Below are 25,258 nucleotides of genomic sequence, written 5' to 3'. Positions count from 1 at the left end.
TATCTGTGAGCGTGTGTTTGAAAAGCCTCAGACAGTTCTAGGAAGACAAACACACACATATATACGTGCCAGCTGAGGAAATGGCATGATCTGCCGTGGATTGACATTACCATCTGGCTGACAGTGAAGGTCTAGAGTCACGTAGCCAGACGTTTGACTTAAGGCATACAGTAAATGACAGAAATGCCCATTTAGACTAGAAGGGGCCATCTGACTGACCACACTTAGTTTTCTTGGTGGTCATCAATATCTTTTTCCGACTTTTAGACAAATCTATTGAGTATTTTTTCCTCTGAAAGTGCTCATTGTAGTTGTGCTCCCTGAACAGTGGAAGTTACTCAGGGTGTGTGTGTCGTCTGAGGCTGAGCCTAGTCAATGATATCGAGTGTAGATTCATTCAGTTAACACTCATAGAGAAATCATTTAAAAACACAGTATTATGCCATTTTTATTAGTTATGTTATTCAAAGAGACCATATGTAAGGGTGTCTGTGGACATACCTGCACCTCTGGAAAATTCAGTCATAAATATTTCCACCACAATATAATTTCCACAATTATCTGTTGTATCCTTTGTCTCGATTACATAAGCTAATTTCATGCAAGCATTGTATGTATTCTAAATGCACAAAATTAAACAAAATTTGGAATAAAATACAGTTTGATTATGAATGATGCACAGTATTTAATTATATTATAAATAGTTAGATAGATAGATAGATAGATAGATAGATAGATAGATAGATAGATAAATTATGTAACATTATAAATGTCTTTACTGTCACTTTTGATCAGTTAAATGCAGGGTTCACCAATCTCGGTCCTGGAGGGCCGCTGTCCTGCAGAGTTTAGCTCCAACCAGCTCCAACACACCTGTTTGAAAGTTTCTAGTATGCCTAATGAGACCTTGATTAGCTGGTTCAGGTGTGTTTAATTGGGGTTGGAGCTAAACTCTGCAGGACAGCGGCCCTCCAGGACCGAGATTGGTGAACCCTGGTTTAATGCATCCTTGCTAAATAAAAGTATTAAAGGGGGGGTGAAATGCTCATTTTCACTCAATCTCCTGTTAATCTTGAGTACCTATAGAGTAGTATTGCATCCTTCATATCTCTAAAAAGTCTTTAGTTTTATTATATTTATAAAAGAAAGATAGGCTGTACCGAGTCTTTCCGGAAAAAACCGAGCGGCTGGAGGCGGGCCCTGTGGGCAAAGCTAAAGCTGTGCTAATGCGCCGAGCTAGTAACAACACAGAGACAATAGAAGCAGTTTTACTCACCGAACCTTTATCATTGTGACTGCTCGATCCTTAAGCATTAGACGATCTGCAAATCCGTCGATCTGGGCTTTGTTTATAAAACAATCATCGTCGAAATGCAGGGAACAAACAGTCTACACAACTCCGTTTATGCTCAGGAAAAACAAACTCCATCCACTGGTGCCTTAACGCCGGGTTCTTTGGGAATCTGTGCAGGGTTGTCTTGCCCTGGCAACCAAAAACACACTTCTTTGGTGACATTGGCTTCCCAAAAGCCGGGCAGGGCGCTTTGATGGTGAACTGTTTTCGCTCTCTTGCTCTGGTCTACGAGTGTGCGCGCGCCCGCGCTCTTCCGGGAGAAGTGCCCTTAGGACCCGTATAAGGAAATTCCGTTACATCTGACGTCACACATGCCCATACTCGAAAAAAACTTTCCGAAACTTGTGACAAACCGGAAGGACAATTTTTGGCACAGAAATACTCCTTCAAACGTACAATTTAATTTTTGAAACTTTGTCCATGTTTAGCATGGGAATCCAACTCTTTAACAGTGTAAAAAACTCAGTATGCATGAAATAGCATTTCACCCCCCCTTTAATTTCTTGCTGCCCCCAAAATGGTAGTGTAAATAAATGATAAAAGCATGGTAACATGTTTCCAGTTCACATCAAGAAGTCATAAAAGTACTAGTGAGTAGTGTTTCGCTGTCAAGGACTGTCAAGGCCTGTTAGTCTGACACTGAATGAGAGCTGCGATGCGTCAGGCACTGAGATGAGATTGGACTCATTTTGCAGCGCCCTGTCTGACCTGATGCGAACTGGAATATGTCTGAATAGATAAGTTCGTAATATATTGCCTAGCCACTCTTCTTGTGAAGTGGCCTGGAATTGCAGATGGTATCAGACACCAAAGAAAGTTATCTTGCCCTGCCTTTACTGGTTAATCCTAAACAGTTCAGCTAGGAGAGATTTCCCTGGTTTGCCTCCTCTCTCAAACTCAAATGATAGTGAGCATGTCACAAACTGCATCACTAAGAGGTCAGTTTATCAGATAAGAGGGCTTGATAAACAGGCTTTAGGGCTCCAATTAAATGAGTCTTCTGTTATCAACAGCTGCATGAGATGTATGTGTGGTAAATGGAAGAATAGTTTGCCTTTCAGCTCTCTGCTTAAAATGATATTGTGGCGATTCAGGCCTGTTATTTATTGGAAGCATTTATTTTATTCGGTGCTCTGTTGAACTGTTAAGATTCTGACAATAGTGGATTTTAACCTATTGTATCAGCAGTCAAATTCAACTTTCATGTTTCTGGGTTTTGTACCAAAATTTGCACTCAGATTTCAGCTTTGATTTCAGACCAAAATATCTAGCATTAGTCACCAATCACCTGCATTTAAAAATGTAACATATGATTATTTTCCACAGTAATGATAGAAACAAAATGATGTGCCCGACACAACCCCTCCCTTCAGTATGGCGCCAGACACAAAATGACAGACTAAATTAGGAATAAACAGAAGCATAAACATTGAATTATCCCTAGGTACTAAATAAATCAGTAGATGTGTCTGTCCTAATACTGGCAGGTTGTAATAAAATAACATTTACATGGAAGGATGGAAAAGTACTAGTTTGTGTGTCTGTTAAATTCATCAAAACTCAGTATGAGGCATAACAAAAAAATAATATAAAAATGAAATAACAATATAATGAATAAAAGAATTTATAAAAAGATGCCACAGTTTACATTTAGCGCTGATTATAAGGCGTTTTTTGAAGTTTTAAATAAAGCAGAGATTATCATTTCTTCGCCACTACAGTATTTCAGGCATTGCTTTTTTTGCTTTTCTGCACTCCAGATGGCCATGGATTGGTGCGACTGTGACTTGCACAGCTAAACAGAGCGTTCTGACTTTAATGATGTCAGGAAACTGTGGAATAGAAGTGATAATGAACAAATCTCTCTCTCCTCTCTGCCCTCTATCCCTCTCTCTCTCAGTTGTAGATTTACAGTGGGCAGTTAGGACAAATATTCCCTCTTTGTTCTTGCTAAGCAAAATCTATTTCTTTGTGGGAATGGGCGATAACACTTCATTTTGATCTGTTACCAAGTACTATCAAGGCAGAAATACTGACAATAACTGACTGACTGCTTGATCTTTTCAGTATTTCTGATGATGTTCAGGTGAGCGAAAGGAGAGATGATTCTACTCCTTTGCAACAAATTGACCACAAAGTCAGAGTTTTCACTTTTAAATATACTACCTTTGAAAAGTACAAATGTTTTTGAAAGGAGTCTCTTATGCTCACCAAAAGTGCAAAAGCTTAAAAGTACAGTAAAAACATTGTGAAATATCATTGCCATTTAATATGACTGGTTTCTATTTGATTGGTTTTGAAATATCATTTTTTTCCTGTGATGCAAAGCTGAATTTTCAGCATCATTCCTCCAGTCTTCAGTGTCACATGATCCTTCAGAAATCATTCAAATATGATGATTTGCTGCTCATTTCTTATTATCATCAATGTTGAAAACAGTCGTGCTGCTTAATATTTTTTTTTGTGGAAACCGTGATGTATTTTTGTCAGGATTCTCTGATGAATAGAAAGTTTAAAAGAACAGCATTTATTTGAAATAGAAATATTTTGTAACATTATACATCTTTATTGTCACTTTTGGTCAATTTAATGTGTCCTTGATGAATAAAATTGTTCATTTCTGTACAAAAAAAACACTGACCCCAAACTTTTGAGTGGTACCATATGCATTAATGTTACATTGAAATCATTATAAAATCACATCCTGCTTATATACATCAGTATCAGAAGTATTGACATTTCAAGATTGATCAACCCAATCCTACTTTTTAGAAATAGAAAATGAATCTAATGTGGAGCAGTTCCTTTATTAATTTTGCTATTTATCATTAGGCTGTTCTGTTTTATTGCCGCTACGAACTTCTGTTCTAGGATGCGACACTTATCTTGCAAATTAATCAGAGCTGCATATTTCCATGTACAACATTTCTGACAGCTTCAGTTCCGTACTGAAAATCAATGGACATGGAAATGGACTTCAGTTGAGATGCCGCATCCATTCGTTCAGGAAATTAATTGTTTTTTTCTCTCACACATTTCATTCTGAGTCTAGCATTTTCTGTCTGGGCTGCAGCAACATCAGAAGCGTGTGACCCTTCACGCGTGAAGCTTACAGGAAACATTGGTGCGATCGTTCCCATATCAATGTCAAAAAATCCTGTATTTGTGATGAACTTGAACATATTTTGCCACTGTTGGTTGGTCATTTCTTTGCTCTGGTTGCTGTGGTTACTCCGGATTCTCTGCTCTCCGCGACTGAGTTATGCTGCAGCTCGGATCTGAATTTGTAGGCATTTTAGGTAAGCTGCCAATTTCATACGTCAGTGAGCGTGGAGAAACGCAGATGCCTGGAACGTCATCACTGCAGCAAGACTGCCTGGACCTGCGAGTTGTCTGTCACGTTCGGTGATCACATTGAAAATCCTGATCCAGAGTCTAGGTGCAAACCCCATGGCTCGGTGACTGAGAACTTTGTGTTTCCTATTTAATATACAAATAATTCTTTAATTAAAAAAAGTAATTTAAAAGAATGCAAACAGCATGCATATATTTATTAGATAATTTATTGCTCTGTAAAGTACGGCAAGACCATCAAAGCGGCATTTGCAGATGGCACAAACAAAGAAACATGAGGTTTGTTGTAATGGAGTGATTTTAACAGCTATGAAATCATATTTCAAACGCATATCATTAAAATGCTAGTATCGAAAATGAACTCTTTCCCTGCCAAACAAGGAATTTTTCAACACGGGCTCATTGGGAATACTTATACCTGTGGCAACATTTTTGCAAAACGCTAAATACGTACCAATACGTACATATCCCTGCAGTTTCCAACCAAAATGAACACTAGAGGCAGAAAAACATCAAGCACTTTTAATCATTTTCATACACAATTATGATTACAGGGGCAGCTTATGAATTAATAAAGATTTGGTTTCACCCAGCTCCTTGCACAATAATGTTATGACCTCAAAACACTTTTTACCATAGTGCATGATTTGTAAACGAATATATTTTGGAGTTTTCATCACTTAAAGGGATAGTTCAGTCAAAAATGAAAATTAGCCCATGATTTATTCACCCTCAAGCCATAGATGCATATGACATTCTTCTTTCAGACGAATACAGTCAGAGTTATATTAAAAAATGCCCTGGCTCTTCCAAGCTTTATAATGGCAGTGAATGGCCGTTTATGTTTTGAAGTCCATCAAAGTGCATCTATCCATGATAACAGTAATCTACACAGCTCCGGGGGTTAATAAAGGCCTTCTGAAGCAAAGTGATGCGTTCGTGTAAGAAAAATATCCATATTTAAAACTTTATCGACTAAAATAGCTAGCAGATGACCATACGCATCGATTTACGATGGAAGAGTAACTATAGAAAGAGCTCAAAAACAAGCTAAAATGGCATGGTTACGATTGCGTTTTTATGTCACATTTGCTTTTCTTAACACTATCGGGATGCCACTTTTGAATGCCATTGTGTATGAATATACATGAAAGGATTACTAAAATATATTTCATGTTTATTCTCATAAGTGGCACCACACGGTATATTAAGTTGTGGTTTATTAAAACATTTATCTCTAGACGATTGTTAGTCTGCTTGTACTTGTGTGTCTAACTGAATATTTAAACACGTTATATTAACTTAACTCTTTCCCCGCCAGCATTGTTTACTGTTTTTCATTTTTTGAAAATGAAATTTTTCATTTTTTGAAAAAAAAGTTACCAGTCACTGCCAGCATTTAAAAAAATAATAATTTTCACAAAATGTTCATGGCCCCCAAAATATTTGTTTGTATGAATATCTGAACATGCAATATATCAAAAGAAAGAACAGACCCTCTGCTTTTAAACAAACAAACAAAAAAAGTTCCTTTTGTTTGTTCCATGTATTTAAGCCCTGAGTTCTCCTTAGTTCTTCGTCCGTTCTTGTTTGTGATTGTTCGGTTGTATCTATCTGTTCTCCTGAGCTTTTGTCATTAAAGGCTGTTTATTTGGCAACCAACCCATAACACACGGCTGTTTTCAACATTGATAATAATAAGAAATGTTTCTTGAGCACCAAATCAACATATTATTCTGATTTCTGAGGGATCATGTGACACTGAAGACTGGAGTAATGATGGTGAAAATTCAGCTTTGCCATCACAGGAATATATTACTTTAATTAAAGTTGAAGCGTTTATTTAAAGCAATTTTTAAAAAATACTATTTTTCCTACTGGAAAGTATTTAATTAAAGTCATGATGTTTGTTTGCCTTCACAGAAAGATGAAAGATGAAAATGCATATTTCTACTGCAGTTGCCTTTATACGTTTCTAAATGATTTCCCAGGAGAAGGCTGAAACTTCAGTGTGTTTATTTCACACCAGCCCTCCAACATCATCTATAGTTTCAGTTTATGTCAAAAATGATCTCTCTAGATTTACTGTAAATAAGTTCCTGTTAAAAATTGTTGTAATTAATACATTTCGGAGTGTATGTAGTAAAATAGGGTTAAATCAAGCCCTACGCCACTGCCTTCTCTCCCATCAGTCTTCGGGGCTCTGTTTAGTGCATTTCCCTGATGCCCGGACACACATAATTAAGAATGAAGTTGTCAGAATGATGTAGATCCTTCCTGTGTGTGTGTATGACCCAAAGCTCATGTTCATGTAAATTAAGGAGCTCTGCCTCTAATCCGGCCAGCTAATGTCTAGATTGGATGTACCAGCATGATCAAGACATTATTACTGAAGGGTATTGGGGAGGATAGTATGTTTGCAGTAGATCATGTTAATTTGACAGATGTCTCAGTCTGTGCTCGGGCTGTGCAGAGCTGTCTCTCAGTGAACGGTATAGTTAAGACAGTGGCAATGTGGCAGTAATTTTGGGGTCTGCTTCATTGAAAAGCTGACGCATGTCTCCTTTCAAAATCCCGGAATTGTTGAGTTTTTGAGAGGTTTTTCTTTTGTGCGGTTTCCTTTTGTTCTGGTAAATTTCATGCCCAGTTGCTCTGCAGGAATTGCCTTTAGTTTGCTTGTTTATAAATAGATATTGTAATGATTTTTTTTTCTTTTTCTAAAGAAAAGGCGGTTCATGGCTGGTGCGGCTACAGACAGAAAAGGAGCGATCGCATGGGGCAATGTTTTCTGTCTCAGTAATTTAACAAAACGAGACGGAGCGGAGGTCTATCTACATGCACAAATGTATGTGTAGGTTTTTTTTTTTCTGGCTACACTAAAAACAATTTGGTGTATGATTTCTTTTGAAACAATTTTCACTCAGAAATTGCTAGTAAATAATTACGGGGAAAAAAGGCAAGTAACACATTTAATTAAATGTACTTTTTTTAAAGGCTGAAATCGTATTTTCTTGTGAAACACTCCTATAATCTTTATTGTATTAAATCATTGAAAAATTATTGGAGGGTTTCTTTGCTGCAGAACTTAATTTATATCAGATTTAACTGCAAAAACTACAGTAACCTTCCATCAACATCAGTAACCTTCCTGTTCTTGCATTTCAATGCATTTACCTGTCTTACACTGCATTCAGGGTATACATTTTGTCCGTTCTTGCATTCCCTGGAAATCTAACCCTTTACTGATTGAGATACATGAATCAGAGCTGTTGAATGTCATGTCTCCATTTTTAAACAATTAAAATAAAATAAAAATCTACTTGCCATTGCTGTTCAGTAATGAGGGAAGGGACCTTATTCTCATTCTAGAAAGTATTTGATTGAACAAAAATATTTTTAGTCCGAGCTTCTCCGACCTTTTACTGTTTTAAAAGGTTGGTTAAAGCCTTAATTGTATTCTCTGGTCTTTAAACGTGTATGGTACTGTTATATTGTGTATTATATGTAGCATTTTGTGTACAGCACTTGGGTCTACTGATTAGTTTAAAAGTACTTTATAAATAAATGATATGAAAAAGAACAAAAGTCACGTAAGCAAGATTGTAATTGTGCACATGTGCTAATATAGTTGGCCTCAAAGCTATAAAAGCCACATTTTGATATCATATTTAAACCTGGGCTGTTTTTGGCCCTCACCATTAGCAGAAGTAGGTGATGTACAGATTCTGCCCTTGTTAAAGAACCTTTTTTCATATTAGTGAAAAGGCCAACAATGGCTCTTCTGTCAAATGAGGTGAGGTGGTTTATATTTCCCCACATTGCTTGAAAATTCTTCTAAAAGCTTGTAGAGAGACGAATATGAGTGCTTTTACATGTGTCACTGTAACTGAAGCGGTGTCCTGGTTTCTTTTTTTTCTTTCAGGTATTCAGTTCTTCACAATGGAAACCACATTGAACAGGAGAAACTGTCAATACAGAACGACACAGAGTCCCAGGAGTCATGTTTCTGACACAGGCCACACTCTCATGAGGACCATCACTGGAAGGTGCCATTTCTTACCGCCCTGCCTGCAGCTCAGACGCCACCGGAGCATTCCAGGACTTGAGGACTGGGAGCTGAACTGTTTGCTCAGAGAGCTGCTGAACAATGAAGGAAAGAACAATGTTGCCAAAAGTCTATATTTTTTAGGATATGAATTTCCATTGCAAAGGAATGTTGGTAAGTTTTTTTTCCCCCCCCAAATGCATTTATTTCCTTTTTGGTTCTCCTGGGAATATTATTTCCAAACCAAAAATACATCTTTCAAGCTTTATCCAGAGAGGCTTTCATTAGCTTTAGAGTCAGGATAACACTTCCCGAAAGGTACGGCACAAACGCTAAATAAAGATTTATTTTTGTTCTATAAATAAAAAAAATAGTTAAGAGTAAAAAAAAAAAAATCACATCACAGTATTAAGAGGTAGAGCTGGGAGCATTGCAGGAGCGATTTCACAGTTTTCCCCCGCAAAAATTTTATATATCGCATCTGACAAAAGTTTGTGTTTATATAACATGTGTATGTACATATATATACTCATATATTATTTAAACACAAACTTTTATGTCAGAAGCAATTAATCGTGATTAAAGGATATATACAGTATATCCTTTTATTCTTTAATATATATATCTTTCAGTGAATACGGTCGATTTCAAAGGTACAGCATAAAATTCCTCAAAATGATATGACAGGAAATTAACTTTTTCTTCTAGCCTTGAAATTGGTTTGAAAATTTTTTTTTGGATCATTTTCATATTCTGAACGGAAATCTCATTTATGTACTTAAGACTTCTAAAGCTCTTTGGGGAATGAGATGTACTAGTCACAAAGTTGTGCTCTGAGCTCAGATCCACGGGTGAGGTGAGGTCAGCTCTGTGCTTCGCATAAATGCTTCCATTTTCACAATGATTTCTGTTACGAGGATCTCCTCTGACGTGATTCACCGTGTCTTAAACTTTTTTAGTCTTAGCCGAAGATGACCATCGGTTGCTGCATGGCTAAAATGGTTTTAGGAAAGGAAACAGCCTGAAGTTGTTCTTCCAAAAGTACTTAAAGGGATAGTTCACCCAAAAAAGTGGAAATTCATTATTTATTCACCCTCAAGTTATTTCCAACCATACGGGCTTCAGTGGTGTTTTTTTTTTTTTTTGTGGAACACAAAAAGGATGTCAATGATGCGAAACGCCAGTAATTCAAAGGGAATAACAACTTAAGGTGCAGTCACATTTACAGATGTTCTGCTAATTTTCCAGTTATTTCGATAGAAATCAACGCGATCGAGAATTCCCCACACGGATTTCGCAACAGTCGCAAATTCACCGCGTTGACCAACAGAAAACTTGGTACTTGGTTTGAAAGGGACTTCTGTGTGAGTTCTGCTTCATACATCTCTACACTATTGACATTAGACTTGCTTTTTTGCCTGAAATATTTAGCCAAAATATCTCTAGTGGAAGTATGTTAATGGAAATAAGAGTTCCACAGAAAAAATTAAAGTGATTTACTGCTGGCAAAATGGGTTTTCAATAAAATTTGGCTGCCTATACAGTAGAAAGGCGAAACATTTTAATCAGTGCAACCTGACTAGAGAAAACAGAGAACAAAAGGGCTGTTGTCTTCCCTTATGTCTAATAGGTAGGAAAACTTCAACACCCATAATGCACTGGGCATGTTGCCATCCAAGGTTACTTCCACCAGTATGCTGTGGATACGCTTACCAGAGTCTAATACCACCTTGCTTTAGTAGTAAATACTTCTTAGAAAAATTGTAATCATAATAGTGTTGACTTGTATTGTTGCCGGGTGAAAGAATTCAAAGAGTACACGTTTAGCGGGAGTGAGTTACTTTCGGTTTCAAGTGAAGGATTCAGTGCGTTGTCGGCAGTGGCTAAAGGCTGTGAAGAATCGTAAATACGAAGCAAATGGCGCAATGGAAAATCTGAAAAAACTCTGTGTTTGTAGTCGACATTTCTAACTGGATGCCATTCTGTCAGTTCCATCCAACCCCCCCGAAGAAAAACGCTGTCACGTATACAGGTAGCCTACTATATATATATACTGTTTATATACAGTGTTGTACGTATACAATAACTGTTTTGTTAATAACCCTCTGTCAATCGAACTGTCTGTGGGCAGGGATACAAAAATGCACAAGTATAGACAAAAGTCTTTTTCTGACAAATAAATGTGAATTTCTCGGTCCAGGTAACACGGAGAATGAGTAAACATTGTTCATTTACATATACTACTGGCAACAATATAAAGCAGGTTGAAAATCAGCAAAGTTACATACAGCCAATACAGGTTTGGAGCGACATGATGTTGAGTAAATGATGGTTTTTGGGTGAACTATCCCTTTAAGAGTATGTCATGTGAATGCTTCCTAGGCATCCGGAGAGTAAATACAGCTTCTTCTTCTTCTTTTTTTTTTTATGCAAATTTCATGGGGAAATTTCATGCATTTTTGTTCCTTGACATTTATAACTAAAATCTCCCAAAGCAGTGATGTGCCATAATAAAGCTCTCTTCCAGAGCTGAGGACCCCAATAAACATCAAACTTGCTCCAAGAGAGCCTCGATATAGCAGAAGTGACCCAGAACAATCTCCATCCCTCATTTCAGCATTTGCCAGTCTGCTGAACCGTGCCTCTACCTAAAATGAATTACCTTAGGGAACACCAATTGTTTGAATTGATCTAAAAGATGTAAATATTTTGAAATAATTACATTTGTGTCAGCCAGTTTCATCAGAAAAGCAGGTTTGGTTTTATTTGCTGATTTGCAGAGATGAACAGGCAGTGAAACACTAAAAATATCAAACATGTACAGCTCAGCACTGTCCTCATGCATTAGTGTCCTGTTTATTTTCAAATGATGACCTCTCCTGCAAATAAAGCACTTTTAGCACTTTTATAATATGAAGATTATTCATCCACAAGTCATTCAGTATTCTGGTCACTAATATGTTGAAAGTCGATGAATGAGTTTGACTTTCGTGATCAGTTTTCATAAACGCGGCATGGTGACGTGATGAAGGAACAAACAAGACACGGTCAACCAGTGGAAGAGTCTATCGTGGCTTTATTTGTTTGAATGCGAACAGAGCTACATTACCTAGCTTGAGAGAATAGCTTTTTTTTCTCATCTTCTCATGTTTTTATCAAGCGATATTTCATTCCTAAAGGTAGAGTTTAGTTTGATTTTATTGTACATAGGAGTATATTTTTATGCAAAAGATTTGATAGTGGTCCGTGTGTTCCTTTTAAATGCTTTAGTCAAATGCGTTTCTTCTTCCAGTCTGGTGTATCTGCAAATGCTGACCATGAATCCACAGTGTCATTTGAAGCAATGTCCAAGTGAGCTGTATGCTAGGCTACTTGTTTTTTTGTTTTTTACAATCAAATACTGTATGTACATGGTCATGCCTTCACAGGATGTACAGAGCATTGTGATTCGCAGTGAAACTGTGCAAGTGAACACCAATAAATGCTGGTTGTGGTTGAAAATATTCCTTTGTAAGAGGTTATAATGTACAATCAAAGGAGTTCCCCAGCAACCCAGCCAACTGCAGGGCTTTGATGAGTTATAAAGTCCAAATTATTGATTTCATTTCATTAGTACACTTTCGATTATGTACCCTTTGATTCAAATTGATTTGTTGGTGACAGCGGTGAACAGCTTGCACAATTTCCTTTCTTTGGATGTCATTATGTTGTTTAAAGATGGAGATTTGGTAATGTTTGAAGCTTAGGAACCATGACTGTGAGCTGAAAAAGATTTCCCTTCAGTTATGAAAAGGAGCACCGATGGATATGTAAGGATTTGAGAAAATGATGACACTCCATAACCATGAGAGAACCAAAAACACTACCATATGAACCATGAGTTATTGCTTCTAAAAGAGCGGGCCAAAAGATTTGTGTCAGATATGACATAAATAACATTCAGAACCTTCTCCCCGAACCTTCATGGACCTTCAGGGTAGACATTCCCATCAGGATTTCTTTGGAAATAATTCCCTGGCCGGCAGCCTCACATATGAAGCGTAATCGAACACCTCAGAGCCCTGAAGGCAGAAGTGCTAAGCATGAATGTGTTGTAAATCTCCCAAGAAGTTGTAGAACTTTTGTAAACTCAGTATTTATTTTGGTGGATTAAAGATTGATATTTTCATGTAAGGCTTCTCTTTCAGGGAGCTATGTGTATTACTTTTTCTGTTGCTATGTGACAGCTCTAAAACAAATTATAATTAAAGACTACGAGATGTTATTAATCCTGTGTTTTGTGTTTTCTCGAATATCCTCATTCTCTCTGTCTATCATACCCCTTAATGTACATTAAGATGCTTATAGTCTCCACCTTTCTTGTTGAGAGATGGAAGCCCAGCATTTAATAATTCATCAATGTGAAAAACAACAGACTGGCAGTAATGAGGTGCAGACTGCTCAGGTTTACTCCCAGTAGAGCGTACAACTCCACACTCACCTTTACCCATGCCAGAGCTCATTTCCCTTCACCAATTTGATGGACCATAAACTGCTTTAAAAGCTCTCCTCATGCTCTCCTGAGTCACGTTCGTTGAACTTTCACCTTGGCATTATGACGTCTTTGGATATTTTTAAGAGCATGCGTCGACGTTTCCAAGTTGGTGTGCTGTCAAATTTAAATTGGGTGCAGGAAGCTTTCTGACTTGTAGAACTTTTCTCAGACTTTGATGAGATAATAGTGACGCAGTCAGGTCGATAACTCAAGCATGGTCTTAAAAACATCATCACGACCATCATCGCTAAATCCGTGTGACCCGAGACCCCATTTCGGCTGTGCGGTTGATCACGGGAGCCATACTGAGGGAGTTATCTGAAGGGCTGAGGAATGTCTTTTCCCCTGATTGCATTTTGGAGTGACTTGCTGAGTTAAGTGCTCCCTCATCAGCCTTGGAGAACAGACTTTGGCGTTTTTTTTAGGTGAAATTCTCAAAATGCTTCATTTACACAACTCAAATGTCAAGTGTGATAATGGCCTTTGTGCTTGGTGAGCTCTGGCTTAATCAAAGTCTAAGCGGAGCGCCGGCCGACTGGCCGGTGGGAAATCGAACATAGCAATTAGCACTCAAACACACAGCCTAGCAATTCCGTGTGAAGCTCTCAGTTTGCTTTTCAGCTCTTCAATTTTTAATGCAACTTAGCTATGAGGTTATTTTGCTTATTTTCCTCCCGCTTAATGTGCTTGTGGGACCTCTGCTAATTCGTGTTGGCCTTTTTGCATATTTCAAGCTTTCATGTCCCACGTGGGATGCTAATAATGAATCTAACCTTTAAATGTGGGGAGAAATTTAGGCCTTAAGCCCGAGTTTTAAATCTGACGTACTGCACTGACTGAAGAGTTGAAAAAGTCACGGAGGTAGACTGAGGTGTGTTGAGAAGCCCTGTAATGAGATGATTTAAAAAGGAATGTCGACGGTTAGCCTTGTTTTAGACAAACTACATGCCGTTTGCCCTTTTTTCTCGACTTGTAATAAATCAGGCGGACTTAAAGGACTTTTCATATGAGTATTGCATGCTTTTCAGTCCTTTTTGGACAAATGTGCTATTTTCCCTGTAAGAGTAACTCATAAGGCTCACTCAGCAAGGCACGCAGGCAATGGAAACTGAATAGGTGGTTGTTATCCTCTCAAAGGTTTATAACTTTGACCTGAGCTTGAAATGCTTTCAGATTCTGTGAGACACAGCAGTTTTTCTTTATGGGGCTGCTGTTTGATACATCTAATGGTGCTTTTCTTTTCTGTCTGCCCAGGCCACATCAGTCACTGGAATTACATCAATTCATACAGCACACTTTCGGTGCCGGAAACCAGTTCACAAACATGTGTACATCTTAAACGTGTGCATAAGCAGCAATAAGCAAATCGTGAGAAGGAAAAGGGGGGAGAAAAAGTGAAAAAGCTTCACATTTATCCCGAAATATCTCTGAAAATGTGGAATGCAAACCATCAGTTTTGCAAATTAAATGGCCTTCTCCTGGGAAGTGGCTTTCAAAGCTGTTCTCACGCTGATTTCTAACCTAATGCACATATTTATTTATTTCATTGATTTTACATGAGAGAGACTTAAGTAACTTACGGCGGATGAGTCCTTCAGGCTGCTGGGTAATAAAGATCAAAGCAGGGATGTAACCGAATGTTCAAGACTGGAGGGAACAAATCTAAGAATTTAAGAATCATAGAGACGCACATATTGATGGACTGCTTTTCTAAATATGGCGTGACAGGAGTCTGGATTTTTGCTTTTCTTTTTGGGGGGAGGGATGTAAAAGACTCATTATAATGGATATAATGTTATGCTTATAAGTGCTCTGTCATTTGCAAGGATGAGTCATTTTTTTTAACCTATTCATTCAGTCCCACCGCCTCATATGGTCTATTTTGAATATTCATTATCTTTCTTTTAGTCACTTTTTAGTTGAGAGAACAAGTCAATAATCACCATTACAAATACAGTTTAAAGTTGACTGCATTGAAGTGGAAACCTGGGATGAACTCCTAGGCGGCACAATCAGTCGTTATGTATAATGAATGAATTTAGATAATCCATGAATATGCATATAAACATGAAATCAGAAAAACAAAATGAATTGATAAAGAAGACAGAGAGATGATGCATGTCCCAGATTTGCAGAAAGAGATGGGGTGAAGGGGTAACACTTTACAATAAAGTTCATTAGTTAACATTAGTTACACTGTGAACTAACATGAACAAACAATGATCAGCTGTATTTTTACTAACATTAACAAAGATTAATAAATACTGTAACAAATGTATTGCTCATTGTTAGTTCATGTTAGTTAATTATACATTAACAAGTGTTAAGTCGTTAGCCTCATAGCATAATTGCCTAAGTCCTTTTTTTTAAATAGGACGTAGGCAATTATGAGGCTAACGAAGTAATGAACCTTATTGTAAAGTGTTACCGATGAAGGATAGACACGTTTAACCCTCTTCACCTGATTTTTTCCACAAAAGTGCTGATGAGAAGAACTAGCCTACTTGCATGTCAAATGTTTGTTTACATTTTGTACCATTGGATTAGTTTTATGTAGACTACATTGCTGCACATTCTGCAACCTTTCTACCTTCCAGAATTTAAGTGAACTCCTTCAATACTGTTTAAAAGCATCACAGGACGGAACTTATAGGATGGGTAAATCAATGAGAAAGTGTGCAATTAAAAGTATTCTCAAAAACTAACCGAACTTTATACGTTAATATGTCACCATCTGACCGCTATATTATAAAGTGTTACACTGCCCTCTGCTGGTTCAGCCTACATAATGACTTCAAGTTCAGTAACAGAGGCTTTACAAGAAACATGACAGATTATCAATATAAAACATAATTTCAAATAAACAAACGTGCAAATAATATATTTTTTTATTGTGTATGATAAGGTAACTTATGGTTAACCAATTAACAGTTTTTTACTGTAGCATTAATTTTTCTTTTCACTTCAAATTACTAAAATTTTGACATATTGGATGATCTCAAGATGACAGTATTTGCTTTCTAACATCTTGGTAGTGAAACCACTCTATTTTATTTTACACTGGGATCAATAAAATATAAAAGAGTGCTGTGCAGAATTTTGCCTTGTCTCACACATGCATCAATAATGATCTTAATGTATAGATGTCGCATTGGCTTATACTTTTGACATTGTATTGTCTGATATTGTGGCAATTTACTTGTCCTTACAGTTTAGGTCAATGATGTAAAAGGTCAGCAGAGTATGCAAAGTTCAAAGTAGAGTAAAAGCGCAGCGTTAGAGTGAAATGTGTCATTTTAAAAAAGCACATGCAGGCAAAGTTCAAGGAACATTAAGCAATATTTTTAAAACTCTATTTAGTGTATGGAATTTAACCCTTATAATGTTTCATATTTGAAATTTATATGATGATATGATTAATGAATCTTAATCCTCCTAATCCATTGTTATTTTACTATTATTTATATACTATTAATTTTTGTTTTATGTTTTCATTTTAGTTTTAGGAAACTGCATTGTTCCTTAGATTAAAGTGCATCTTTTTACATCATTATTCCTGTATTAATGCACTTACCACAGGTTGTTCTAATGGGATTGTTCATGCACTTGAGATGCAGTATGAGATACTTTGAATTAAAAAGTGCCTGGTAAATAGTATGTAACTAAGAAATGTCAGGGCCTGTAAATTGATTGTGCCCTTTTTAGAAACCTTTTGTATGGCCTTTCCATCCTTGTTAATGAGGGTGTACGTCATAACCTGCTTTGAATGCAATCCGGTTTGTAGTGACTGCAAAAAAACTAAACAAACAAAAAAAAAAAGGTTTGTAGTGTCTGCAGAATACCAAATCTTTGCATTTGCAGATATCAAGTAAAGTGGGTCCAATACATTTCACACTGGAGTGCTCTTTAAATATCAGGAGCCAATCATATTAAACAATCATGAATAATTCACTGTGTGGTGGGCGTGGTCAAGCTTCAACACAAGCGATCGCAACAAGCACATGGTAAGAAAAATGCTCTGCCTAAAATCATTTTCATGAAAATAGCAATAATTTATAAAATATTGCATTGTGTACTTTTCTCTCAACATAATGGACTATTTAAAAAAGTCGCATAATATTATTTGTAAGGATGTTTAGAGTAGTGACCCATTTAGCTTAGCTTAAGGTGTTAGGTAAAGTGGGACAGTAGCTGTCTATTAATGTGGGACACTTCAGAGCTATTCTACTGAAACATAATCGTTCGTCATCCTACATGACCAATTATGTCAGAAGCCCGATGTTTTCTAATAGTCCCGCTGTAGCAATGCTAGGTGAAACCGGATGCTGATATGCTATGTTTCTCTTACGCTGGTTGAAGTTTGAATTTGAACTTATAAATCTCAGCTTTATCTGGAAGCAGTCTCATATTACAATATTAGACTGTTTGGGGCAATTATTATAACAATTGTTTTGATATAAAATACTAAATGTATGACTTTTAAATGTCTAAAATATACAAGGAAAATTTTTCATTATGTCTGATTGACATCTTTACATGATTTATTGTCACTATAATAGAGAATGTGTCAGCATACTGTGCCAGTAAAACTATCAAATGATCTATCAAAATAGCACTATTCACATATTCTTACCTTCTAGTAACTAGAGTAAGAAATTGTTTAGAAAACACACAATACACTGTGTGTATACAGCATATACTACTCTCTCTCTCGTGCTCTCTCTCTCTCTCTCTCTATATATATATATAGATAGATAGATAGATAGATAGATATTGTATATATACTATATGTGCTAATGAATAATTTAATTGGAGTAGTCGGGCCAGAATATTACACCTTTATTCAACAACATTCTGACTTTTATCTTTTTATAGAAAAATGGCACCTAACCCAAAGAAGTCAGGAAACCTGCAAAGAAAACAGCAAGATGAAGGAGAGCATAAAGGAAGAAAAGGGCTGAAGATGAATCAGTGGAAAGAGGACCAAATGAAAGCTGCAATAGAGGAATATAAAGAGCAGGTCGAGTCAGGGAGGCCTGCGCTGCGATTGCTCGCAAGGAAGTGGAACGTGCCAAAAACAACCCTTCAAAGACGCGTGAAAGGGCTTGTTGAGGGATCGGAGCATGCGTCTGGAAGAAAGCCATTCATCCCTGTTGAATCTGAGCAGGAGTTAGTGCGTCTTCTCACCTTGCTTTCACAGAGAGGCTTCCCGTTGAGGAGGACTGATGTTCAGTCTCTTGCTTTTGAGTTTGCCAAGATAAATGGCATCCAAGGGTTTTCAGAAGAGAAGCAAAAGGCTGGCTATCACTGGTACGAGGGCTTTATAAAGCGAAACCCAGGGCTGAAAATAAAGAAACCAGGGGCCATATCACCAGCGACAAGAATGAATGAAGAAGAGCTGGGGAAATGGTTGAAAACGTAAGAAATCACCCTTGTCTCATTGATATACGTATGTATATTATATACATTCAAATGTCACATTGGTTTGTACTTTAGAGAATTTAAATTTAGGCTCAGTACGCCATTAGAGTACCGCAGTATGTACCGTGGGTGGTGTATCACGTTTTTTGTTTCGTTTTGAATATCGTTATACCCCCAATAACTAGAGTTTGAAATTATTTAGAAAACACACGCACACGCACACACACACACACACACACACACACACACACACACACACACACACACACACACTCACACTATATACAGTTGTAATCACAATTATTCAACCCCCATTGCAAATCTGGTTTATTGGCAAAATTTACATACTTTCAACTGTTTCCAATGAACCAATCAAACAAAAGTAATTAAAATAGCTCAACACAACTAAAGTGGTTTTCCCAAATTCAACTAAAAAATGCAACTTTTAATGACTTATGCAGTCTCTAAAATTATTAAACCTCTTGAATAGAATCCCTCAGAACAGCACAAATGTGCTAAACAGGTGTTGTCTCAAGCACACCTGATGCAAATAATCAAGGGCTTCATTAGTTGCACCAGGTGTGCTTGAGCTAGAACACATGAAATATCTGAACTGGCTAGGTTTGAGTGTCACATTTGACTGCATGTTAGAAATATGGCTAAGTCAAAAGAATGGTCCAAAAAGTTAAGAGAAGATATAATCACCCTTCACAAACAAGGCACAGGATACAAAAAGATAGCAAAGGCACTAAATGTTCCTAGAGACACCGTTGGAAGCATAGTTCGCAAGTTCAAAGTTAAAGGAACAGTGGTTCCACTACATGGACTGGGCAGAAAAAGAAAGCTATCAACGGCTGCAAACAGAAAAACCCTTGAGTGACTGCAAAAGACCTGATGCAAGACTTGGTGGCAACAGACACTACGGTTTCAGCTCCTACAATAAGGCACGTACTAAACGCATGCCAGAACTCCCAAGATGTACACCACTATTGACCTAAAAGCACAAGAAAAGTTGGCTCCAAATTGCTCAAAATCACATAAATAAGCCACAGAAGTTTTGGGATTCTGTTCTGTAGAGTAGGGCTGCACGATTAATTGCAATATATATATTAGTGCTGTCAATCAATTAAAATTTTTTACTTGATTAATCACATGTTTTCTGTGATTAATCGCAATTAAAAACACTTATGTTTTAAAAGGTTTATATTTGGTTTATATTATAGATTTTATAATCTAATAATTTCACTAAGTGAACTTCAAACAATCCTCACATAAACCCATACTAATTTTCATATTTACCTGTGCCCTTCCTTTCTATCTAACATATACCGAACAATATACAGAAATTGAATAGTTATTATTATTTTTTTTTATTCAATTATTAAATTGAAAAGTTATTAAACAGTCTGCACTGCATGAATTACAAATTAAATATAGACTAATCCTTATTAAAGCTACAAAAGCTCTTTAGTCAAGAGCCATGAGTAATTTTACCTTTGTTCTTTGATTAACTTTATTGACAGACTGCATTAGTGGCTGCTGTCCCTTTAAAACCAGCCGCTGCTGCACATGACGCGGATCTCACACGCAACTCATTCTCTCAAGACTTTAACTAATTTAAGACTGCTCTAATGTTATGAGGATACTCGACAAAACAGACATTTTTGCATAATTGTGCGCTGTCTCTGCGCACGATACTGGCGCGCGTCTTTCTGTGTGTCGTGTGTGTCACATAGACAAGACATTCACAGGCAACGTGGTCTCTTTTGTCTTGTTGCGCTTGAATGGTTTAAAAGCATTTGCATGAATAAAAGGGGGATCATATAATGTAAAGCTAGCCAAAGGATGATAAAAATTAACGGTTGCTGCGTTAATTGCGTTAAATATTTTAACACATTAAACTGGACAAAAATGAATCGCATGCGTTAGTGCGTTAACGTTGACAGCCCTAATATATATATATATATGGGCCTTTTATATATACTTTATATGCTAATGAATCATTTAATTTGAGTAGTCGGGCCAGAATATTAAAACTAATTCAACAACATTCTGACTTATTTTTTTATAGAAAAATGGCACCTAACCCAAAGAAGTCAGGAAACCTGCAAAGAAAACAGCAAGATGAAGGAGAGCATAAAGGAAGAAAAGGGCTGAAGATGAATCAGTGGAAAGAGGACCAAATGAAAGCTGCAATAGAGGAATATAAAGAGCAGGTTAAGTCAGGGAGGCCTGCGCTGCGATTGCTCGCAAGGAAGTGGAACGTGCCAAAAACAACCCTTCAAAGACGCGTGAAAGGGCTTGTTGAGGGATCGGAGCATGCGTCTGGAAGAAAGCCATTCATCCCTGTTGAATCTGAGCAGGAGTTAGTGCGTCTTCTCACCTTGCTTTCACAGAGAGGCTTCCCGTTGAGGAGGACTGATGTTCAGTCTCTTGCTTTTGAGTTTGCCAAGATAAATGGCATCCAAGGGTTTTCAGAAGAGAAGCAAAAGGCTGGCTATCACTGGTACGAGGGCTTTATAAAGCGAAACCCAGGGCTGAAAATAAAGAAACCAGGGGCCATATCACCAGTGACAAGGATGAATGAAGAAGAGCTGGGAAAATGGTTTAAAATGTACAAAATCACCCTTGATGACTTGGGAATTAAAGACGTCCCCTCACATATTTGGAAGTGTGATTTATCAGGACTACAAGTTGACTTCTCTCAGCAATATGTCGGGGAAGGAGAAGAGCACTGCTTTCAGATCAGAGCTGAGGAGGAAGAGGAAACTGCCACCACGGTACTAGCAGCATTCAATGCCAGTGGTACATTTGCTACTCCGCTTATCATTTTAAAAGAAAATGGGGTGAGAAGTGAGCGGTTGAACGAATCCATGGAAAACGTTTGCATTAGAGCATCGAATAATGGCTGGATAACAGCAGAGCTGTTTGTTGAGTGGGGCGAAATGTTTGTGGCACAGCTCCCAAAAGATGACGCCAGACCCCACCTTCTGCTCCTAGATGGCCAAAGCAGCCACGTGTTCAACCTTGGCTTTTTCAATCTAATGAACCAGAACAACGTGGAAGTCATATGCTATCCTGCACTGCAACTGGAAAACAGAGCTCTGTTTAGGAGTCTCAAACACAACTGGTGTGAAGTGAGTCGCAAGTGGAATCAGCAATGTGCAGGCATGAAGTTGCCCAGAGCACATTATTGTTCTGTTTTCACAGAAGCGTGGAAGACAACTGCAACTGTGGAAAGAGCCCAGGATGGGTTCAGGACAACGGGGATGTTCCCATTGAATGAGTTGGCCTTCATTGAGCATGAGCCTCCTCCTACCAACCTGTCCCGTTTGGAAAGTAACGCGCCGCCCACTAAAGACGCTGCACATTGCAGCACAGAAAGCGGCTCTGGTGAGCCTTCAGCTCTTGAAGTGTCATCATTCAAAGACTTTGTGGTCATACAAAAATGTAGCAGGGGTACGAAGACACCCAGAGCCAAGACAATACCACATTTCCACAGAGACACAGAACACATACTTTATAACGAACATTTAAAACAAAAACCATTTAAAACTACTTCCTGCAGCGGCTGCCTCATAAAACACGGTGCAGATGATGATCCGAAGTCTTCTGAAGCATGGATCCGATGCAGCAACTGCAAGGCCTGCTACCATGAGTCTTGTGTAGACGAGGATGGGATATATGAATGGGTTTATGATGTAGATGGTAATGATCAATAAACTGAAGAATGGAAACCGAGCATGATTTTAGAACAAGAAAAAAATAGTCACAGATTAGTGGTGTTAAAATAAAACTCTTGTCCTGTGAAAGTTAGATACCAGCTTTTAAGACAGTATGACCCATTGAATGGAGCCTTGTTTTCATTTGTTTATAATTAAATCAATTAAATTGACTAAGCATTGTACTAGTATTTGCAAGCCTTTTTCCCTGTGATTGCTCAATTAGTTTGGTCCAGTCTATTTCTTCTGCATATCTGCCATGGGAGCTGCTTTCTTTGCCCCTTGCTAGGATCTTATTAGTCATGTCTTGGCCCCTCATGATGCGCACTGGTTTTCCCATGAGATCAGAACATTGAAGAGCCTCTAGGGCATTTTCTGGATCACGGTGTTCAAAGGTTACACAACCATATCCACGAGACCTGTTGGTTATTGTATCTCTACACAGAAAGTGGTCCAAATGGTTGGCATATTGTATGCAACACTCGTTCGGTCACATCTGGGTGCAAATTATTTACAAGCAATGATGACCCCTGGTCTCTTGGTTGACCGATATCCTCACCTCACATGAAAACCAATTGTAGGATGCTGTCATTTCGATTGTCCTTCAAAGAAGATTATTCTCAAAAAGCTCTTAGTACAGAGCACAACTGCTGTGTGGATGCCTCAGTCAGATCAAGCTAATCATTTAAACTGACAGCTTTGCTCAGAATATTGTAAAATTCTGATGAGATCATCTCAGGTCAGTTTCATTCCTCAACATCAATACAATTTAGGGTGATTTTAGTATCATAATATCATAAATTATAGCAATATAAATTAAACCAGTGATCTCAAACTCAATTCCTGGAGGGCCACAGCTCTGCACAGTTTTGCTCCAACCCTACTCAAACACACCTGATCCAGCTAATCAAGGTCTTCAGGATTACTAGGAACTTCCTTGCATGTGTGAGTTGGAGCTGGTTGGAGCTAAACTGTGCAGAGCTGTGGCCCTCCAGGAATTGAGTTTGAGATCACTGAATTAAACCCTAATAAATAACTTGCATAAATAAAAGACTAAAATGTAAAGCTACGGCTGGAAAAAAATCCTCCCCACATCATGGGAAAATATATTTGTTTAAGCATATCTGTTGTTCCAACTCCCAACATATATGGGTTTTGATATTGGGATTTATTTTCCCAGTTTTATAGAATTGTATTATTTGCAAGTGTGGGCCATATACATACAAGCTTGTTTTATTCAGGGGCAGGTCAAGACTGCATCACCCAAGAGCATTGACAAACACCTACTTTAGTCCACTAATAGGCCTATAGTTCACTTGAACGAGTGAATGAAAACGAGTGAGTGAATTCAGACAATAAGCTCGCCAAAGGGCTTCTACATTTGCATAGTTTGTGCTTGCTGTTTAATAATCGTGAAACTGACAGCTCCAGTGGTAAGATGAAAAGATTTATCATTAACTCTGTCATGGAAACTATGCATAAACCTTAATTAAACAATTTAATAATTAATTAAAAATGAATTTACACCTATATGATATTACACTGTAGCCAGATCAACGGTTTGGAAAATGACTGGATGGATGATTTAGCTGCGGGTGCCATCTTCTGGTGAGACATGGGTTCGACATGACCCTCACAGTGCATTATGGGTATAGAGTTGTGCATGTATGATATCACTTTGTAGGCCAAAACAAGGAAACGATTTAGCATTTTAGCACTTCCGGTGTAGTGACAAATTGCGTCCCCCCTGAAATCGTGTGTCTCCTTTAGGACCCCAAGCAATCCCATTGGTTCAAATTACTCTCTTTAGTGCCTGATTACTTATGATAAATGCTTTTTTTTAAACTACATTATAATGTCTAGTTATTAGTATTAGTTAGCTTATATACTAGCATAGCAAACAGATAAGATTGCCTGATAGCTTAGTTTATACACACATTTGCATTTACCCTACACATATTCTCAATCATCTTTAATGTAATTATGTGTTAAATTAAGTGTTAAACATCTAAATATTTCAGTTATAGAACAAATTAATGATGTTCAGTTATTCACTTTATAGGCTATTATTATTATTTATTAATTAACACTTAAGAAATTACGTCCAATTGGTTATTCACTGACTAATGATGTGTTATCGTACACATTATGGTAAGCTATGCGTATTTTAAATGAATATAATTCGTATATACTTAGGATAATCATTAACTGACAAGTTTGGGAAGACCCGATTTAGAGGGAGGATCATGACACCAGTTCACCAAGTCAATGGGTTTTTGGTTAAATGGCTGAAATATGGTCTGTGGTGAACACAAGCTCAAGACATGTTCACTTTTATTCGATTACATAAAAAAATACATCAGTATTATTACCCCACTCATGATTTTTAAAGCTGCTGTGTCTTAAAAAAGGCGGTTGCTATCAAGGTTTTTTTACAAGGTAAAAAACAAGGTACGTTATCAAATCTCTGAATATAACCGCTATTGATTAGCCTTAGGTTGAGCATAGCTAGTACAAAAACAGAAAAATCACAGTAAAACAAATAATTAAATAAAATATAAATACAAAATTAAATAAAATAAATTTAAATCAAAAGGTTTTTTTTTTTAAATTAATCTAAACGTATCCAAAAGATAAATCAATTTAAGGGCTTTCTGGTTTTTAACAAATTTTAAAGATTTGAGAGTTAAAGAGTTAAACCTCATTCATCCACTGATTAAAGTTGGATTTAGATTTAAACCATCTGCATTTATGAATGAAAAACTTTCCAAAACATAACAAGAACTTAATAACAAAATCAAACTCTTTGTTTTCCAACAAACACCAAA

At 37.3% G+C, this 25,258-nt stretch overlaps 2 protein-coding genes across 3 annotated transcripts in view; both read left to right on the top strand.

Moving 5' to 3' along the window:
• htr4 (5-hydroxytryptamine receptor 4) overlaps positions 1 to 9,112 on the top strand; it is a 109,651-nt gene extending 100,539 nt beyond the window's left edge. For both annotated transcript variants that reach the window (XM_079891946.1, XM_079891947.1), the window contains one exon: positions 8,631 to 9,112. In XM_079891946.1, coding sequence (XP_079748072.1) covers positions 8,631 to 8,718 — 88 coding nt within the window. In that variant the 3' untranslated portion in view covers positions 8,719 to 9,112. The remainder of the gene's footprint in view (positions 1 to 8,630) is intronic.
• Positions 9,113 to 17,233: 8,121 nt separating this feature from the next.
• Positions 17,234 to 22,626, top strand: LOC307171248 (uncharacterized protein). Its single transcript, XM_079892752.1, has 3 exons — positions 17,234 to 17,291; positions 18,163 to 18,705; positions 20,780 to 22,626. Exons 2-3 carry the CDS (start codon positions 18,167 to 18,169, stop codon positions 22,428 to 22,430), a joined length of 2,190 nt encoding a protein of 729 aa, XP_079748878.1. The 5' UTR covers positions 17,234 to 17,291; positions 18,163 to 18,166; the 3' UTR covers positions 22,431 to 22,626.
• Positions 22,627 to 25,258: the final 2,632 nt, after the last annotated feature.

This window comes from Squalius cephalus (genome assembly GCF_949319135.1).
Source record: "Squalius cephalus genome assembly, chromosome: 14".
Lineage (NCBI taxonomy): Eukaryota > Metazoa > Chordata > Actinopteri > Cypriniformes > Leuciscidae > Squalius > Squalius cephalus.
Note: the sequence above shows the minus strand (reverse complement) of the source record. Positions and strands in the feature narration are given on the sequence as shown.